General features: G+C 38.4%; 1 protein-coding gene across 1 annotated transcript; it reads left to right on the forward strand.

Moving 5' to 3' along the window:
- Positions 1–3,211: 3,211 nt before the first annotated feature.
- On the forward strand, positions 3,212–5,772 carry LOC124646204 (esterase FE4-like). Its single transcript, XM_047186301.1, has 3 exons — positions 3,212–3,458; positions 3,729–5,020; positions 5,388–5,772. Exons 1-3 carry the CDS (start codon positions 3,273–3,275, stop codon positions 5,554–5,556), a joined length of 1,647 nt encoding a protein of 548 aa, XP_047042257.1. The 5' UTR covers positions 3,212–3,272; the 3' UTR covers positions 5,557–5,772.
- Positions 5,773–6,000: the final 228 nt, after the last annotated feature.

Genomic DNA, 6,000 nt, shown 5'->3' on the forward strand with positions numbered 1-6,000 from the left:
TATCTATCTATCTATCTATCTATCTATCTATCTATCTATCTATCTATTAAGTATAGGTACGTCTCTATTACGCATGTTAAGCCATTGAGCTAATCAGAATTGATTCATTATTCCAACTGTAAAGACTATCATCAAACATATAAACAGAACTTTGTCAGCTAAACAACTCGGTTAACCATAAATGATAATTCTCAGAACCTAGCTTACCAATTTACAGTTGGCCGATTCTGGCTTGCCCATTTCATATCCCCGAGGCGCGTAGAGCAAAATCCAATTGAACTAATGCATATGTCGAAAGGTAGATATTACGAAAGCAGTGTAAAGATAAAATGAAATGCATTTTTATGTACGGAACTATGTTTACCATCGTTTTAATGTACGCAACTCTATTTTTTGAGCTTTTAATTTGATGAAGATTGTGAGTGGTATGAGTTTTACATGGAATAGAAAGAAGTTCGTCTATTTTTTAAGTGTGTAAATGACCTCTAGAATAAAGTACCTATTGGGATTAACTGCGTCATTGGGGAACTTCCTACGGGGATAAAATAAAGCACATGTCGCATGACCTTGAGATACCGTAGCTAGCTAGTGTAGCTTATCAACAGTGAAAGATTTTTTCGAATCGGTTCGTTAGTTCCGGTGTCTTTAGGGTACAATAAAACAGAAAGAGTTTTTCCTCTTTACACCTAGGTAATATTAGTTCCATTCTTCTCAAAATTAATGATAGCAAAAATACATCGGTTTTAATAAATTTATCCGTAAACAATCTTACTACTGAAAACTAATAAAGGATTTTAATTAAATCTAGACAACGAGACAATTAGTCCCGTTGTATTATAACTCAGTTCTACGAAGCTTATTGTTGAGCAAAATAAGAGTTTAATCTGCTTTTAAAATCTAGCGCCAAAAGGCCCTCTATTAAACTACCCACTACAGAAATATTTTCATTCTAGTACTTCTGACTCACTGCGCTGTGGAACGGCGAGCAAGGTGGGTCTGATTTCCAGCGGGGCCCAGCAGGGCCAAGGCCTGCCGGGGCTGCGGGTTGTTCGAAAGAGATACCGCGGCCCTGGTACATAAAAGGCATAACTGCCTCGTTGGTCTAGCTGTCGCAAGTGCGGCTGCTAAGCACGAGGTCTCGGGTTCGATTCCCGAGTCGGGCCGAAATCGCCTTGTGGGTTTTAGAAGACTTTCACAAAGCAGCCCGGAGCCTGGAAGCTGGTGATTGATACACCCGTGCATCGGAGAGCACGTAAATGTCGGTCCTGCGCCTGATCTCTCTCCGGTCGTGTCGGATTACCGTCCCATCGGGCTATGAGAGTTAAGGAATAGTGAGTGCACCTGTGTCTGCGCAAATGCTCGTGCACTATAATATGTCCTGCGTAGTTGGCTAATCTCCTTACATGAGAACAGTCGCCGTAGCCGATAATCGGCTAGGAGGACATCATCACATAAAAGGCCTATGACGGAACACAACGGTTTTTAGTCAGTAAGAGTCTGACACTCCCTCACCGCTGCTAACCCACAGAGGGAGGGGTCATTTGATGATTTTTGACGCCGGAAAAAAAAAAGGTGGGTCTGATTTCATTTACAGAAAAATATCTAGGGTAAGTACTTACCTACTTCAAGTACCTAGTCCCTTCGTCATTACGGAAATAGCAGGAATAAGATAATATAGTCGGCGAATTATTACGAGTGTGTATGTACCTGTATCTGTTACCTATGTAGGTACCTAGGTATATTACCAATAACATACAATTTGAATTAAAATATTGAGTTTGCACTCATTGACTAATCAATTATTATCAGATAAGATTATGATTATGCCTTTAAATAATAATAATAAATCCCAATTTGTCCTTGGGTACATTTCTATAGTGTATACAGGGATAATCGTCGGTTTTATGTCACCATTTCATTAAAGTTGTCTCAAAAGGGCTTCAGCGTGTTGGCTTCGGCCCCACGTTCGCCTCCCAAAAATCCGGGACTCTATAGTCCCGAGGTCGGGTAGAGACATACAAAATAATAAATCCCAATAATAATCATTCACATCTGTAGCTAGCTTGGCAGCCGGTAGCCATAATAACAGATATGTAATCTACTTTATAATACTTAGATTATCTACACCTATTGCTGCACCAAAACAACACAGGTACGACCTACGAATAACTAAGAAACAAAGCATTCACAAATACAATACATTTCTTGGGATGTTGGTTAAGTTAAAAACGAAGTAAACGAACCTCTTTTTTATAAAGAAGTCCGTTTAGATTTAGAAAAAAAGAAATGAACGATCTCTGTGAGGTGTTTTGAAGGTTATGATTAAATACGCTGGATAATATTTATTATCGAAGTCATTCATAAGTAGCGTGTTTTATTTTGGAGACAAAATAACATTTTGTTGTTACTATAACGAGGAAGTACGGTGAGCCAATATTTGTCCTATAAATATTATTATTTCTAAGTAATTATAGAATGAAACCGACTAAACTTAACACGATAGGTAGACCAAATTCATAACAAATTAATGCATACTATTATTATAGAAACTCTGTAGGTCTTTATGTTACGGCTTCACGCTTAAACGGCTGAAATTATGATAATAGTAGGTGATATCCTGAAGATGGATATAACTATTTACCTGATGGAAATAGTTCCTTCAGGACGCGGGTAAAACCGAAGGCAGAAGCTAGTTATATATGTGTTCGCGATTTTTAAAAGAAAATAAACCCGACCATTGATTTAATTTGCTAATGCCGTAGGTCATAATAGTCGTCACTGGTTTGGAAAAAAACTCGCCAAAAAAACATAGAAAACATACTTTATCAAAGTCTACCAATTATTATGAATTATAATCAGTTACAATGTAAAATTGCGCGATTAAAGAACACGTATGAATTAGGGATCTGCGTTAGAAATCTTAGAAAATCACACTCCTTACATAAGTCGCTTAGGATTTCTGCGGCTAGAAAATCTCGAAAATACCTCATTTTTTAAAAATTGTCCTTGGAATCGGCAAAATCACTTAATACCCATTTTTTACACCTCGATTAAGGCCTATATTTCTTACATAAAATACGGAACCTAAATAAAAAGGCACAATTACAATTCTCATCTAAAACATCGACCAGTATCAAAGGTCGATAAGATACCTCAATTCAAGGTAACCAGCGTATCATAATCTATGATACAACAGTTTACAACCACATTATTTATTAGTGTTTACATCAGTTTTATATTGAAACTATAGTGAATAAGACCTGTTTGTAGTGATGTTCGTTAGTCACAAGTGGTTAGTGCTGTGGTCTCTTTGGGCGGCCCGATTTGTGCGACAACCGACACCAATTCGTCAGTTGCAGGACGGATCGCTTCTTCGAGGACAATACTCCCCGGATGGCACACATCAACGGTATTTCGGCATACCTTACGCCAGTTCTGAATTCAAGTACAGATTTAAGGTGCATGCTTGCTTAGTAACTTGGTCGTCGAGACTGACTTGTGCTGTATGTATTTGAGTCCAATTTTTCATTTTACTGTGCAGAATTACTGGCCGGATCTAAGCAAAAGGAGGAAAAAAACCTACTTAAGTTATTTACTATGATGATGTTTATGTAATCAGTGGCTAATACTTGTACAATTAGCATAAATGACTTCCTCTTAATTACTAATAAAATTAATGTGAATAAGTTAGCAAAACATAAATTGAAACTATGAAATAATTGTTTCAGGCTCCCGGTCCCGTACCAAAATGGGAGGGTGTCTTCGAAGCTACTCGAGAGAATATAAGATGTCCACAAGTGTACAATAATTACCTATCGCTAGTGGTAGGACCAGAAGACTGTCTTGTTCTGAACGTGTATACCCCAAACGACGCATGGGATGGCGTCCCCCTACCCGTTATGGTATTCGTACATGGTGGGGGCTTCAAGGAAGGATCGGGGTCAGCTCTACTTTACGGCCCCGACTACTTAGTCGCTAAAGGCGTAGTCCTCGTCACAATTAACTACAGATTAGCCATCGGCGGCTTCGCATGTCTCGGTATCAAGGAAGCGCCAGGAAATGCAGGATTAAAGGACCAAGTAGCTGCACTTAAATGGGTCCAAAAAAATATTCGAGCCTTCGGTGGAAACCCTGATGATGTCACGTTGTTTGGTGAAAGTGCGGGCGGTGCTTCGGTTTCTTACCATCTGCTATCACCAATGTCTAAAGGACTGTTCCATAGAGCTATCATACAAAGCGGGTCGTCTCTGGGAACGTGGACTAGACAGAGATCCCCGTTAAAACTCGCCAGTGCTGTAGCAAAAGTTTTAGGACACAATACTGAAGAGCCACACGAATTATATAGAATTTTTAAGAACACAGCTATAAATGATTTAATTGCTGCAGATATACCGAGGACTAAAGGACGGCTGATGTTTGCACATCTACCATTCGTGCCGTGCGTAGAGAAGCCGCTAGATGGCGTTGAACCATTCATAACAGATACTCCTTATAATATTTTAAGTAAAGGAAAATTCAACAAAGTGCCTGTTATTATAGGTTCTAACAGCGAAGAAGGATACATGTTCGCTGTAAAAGAGACTGATGAGACTTTGAAAAACATTGACTTCGAAGTCACATTAGAATTATTTGACTTAAAATTCCCATCTGATGCTGTACGGAAAAAAGAGGCTGAAACTCTCAAGAAACTCCATATGGGTGATGACGAAATATCCTGGGAAACGTTAGGAAAATTGTCGAAATTACATGGAGAGCCGTATTTTAATATACCGGGGCATATTGAGACAGGACTTATATTAAAGAGTAGTGACAAACCGGTATACAATTACCTATTTAAGTATGATGGTCGGAGAAATATTCCAAAGAAAATAATGGCTGGACGGAAATTTTCGAAAGCCCCTGGAGCTACTCATGCTGACGAGTTGTTCTATCTCTTTAGCTTGTTCCCATTTTTGAAAATGTTCGAAGACAAAATGATTGAGACTATGACAACGTTGTGGACTAATTTTGCTAAATATGGGTATGTAACCTTTTTTTACTCCTCTTAAATAGTGGTACCTTGAAACAGTTAAACGACTCATACTGTTACAGCCTTTTTATCGTCCCACTGCTGGGCACAGGCCACACGGAGAAGGACTGACGCTGATATTCCTAAATTCGATTAGATAAAAGTAAAGAAGTAGCTTGAATTCTGTCACGATAACAGAGCATAGACGTTATTCTTCACTCACTCAAATGCATTCATATAAAGTGCGGATGGTGTCCTGGGAAACATTTACTTTTCTGCAAAAATATTTCCTTTCCTAAAACTTTCTTCCCACTACAAAAACTAGCCCCATCGTATCGTAGTATCAAATATCATCCACATAACAAGCTGTTTGTTACAGGACGCCTACTCCACAAGGCAGCGAGTTCAAGTGGCCTCCCACATCCTTGACCTCACCAACTAGATTGGAGATTAATGAGCCCCTAGCCATCGCTCCAGCAACACTGTGGACGCCCACGTTACAATACTGGGAATATTTGTATGATAAATATCGGGCAAAGGATCTGTGAATTTTGTTGTACTGAGGATTTCAATAACCGATCCATGTATGTGTTGGGTTTTTCGATTAGAGATTGAAATTTTCATATGAAGCTTATGTCAAAATTCAATCTCAAACAGTGGATAGATGGTGATTCATCTAGTTTTTTTTGTGTGTTTATTTTATTTGATAGTGTGTGTTCTGTATGTGGCTGTGTGTTATTTAATAATAAAAAAATTCTTATTTATTTTGGTGTCTGTATTTTTTTGTCCATGTTTTTTATTTCCGATACATTGTAGTAGATTGCAGTATGACGTTGATGTAAAAGACTAATTGATTTCTGATAACCTGTAATACTAGTGCTACTATCCAAGTGCAGCTCTTATCATAAGATATTATGCATTTGCAGTTGACGTGCAGTTTTTTTGCCAGTAATTATTTTCATGAGTTAATTATAATCCTCGTATAGAGTATT

Source organism: Helicoverpa zea, chromosome 3 (assembly GCF_022581195.2).
Source record: "Helicoverpa zea isolate HzStark_Cry1AcR chromosome 3, ilHelZeax1.1, whole genome shotgun sequence".
NCBI classification, from domain to species: Eukaryota; Metazoa; Arthropoda; class Insecta; order Lepidoptera; family Noctuidae; genus Helicoverpa; species Helicoverpa zea.

Excerpts from the sequence above, each read along its gene's own strand:
- LOC124646204 (XM_047186301.1), top strand. The coding sequence starts at position 3,273 with ATGTTCGTTAGTCACAAGTGGTTAGTGCTGTGGTCTCTTTGGGCGGCC. Across the intron at positions 3,459-3,728 it reads AATTCAAGTACAGATTTAAG|GCTCCCGGTCCCGTACCAAA; the intron begins GTGCATGCTTGC and ends TAATTGTTTCAG. Across the intron at positions 5,021-5,387 it reads ACTAATTTTGCTAAATATGG|GACGCCTACTCCACAAGGCA; the intron begins GTATGTAACCTT and ends TGTTTGTTACAG.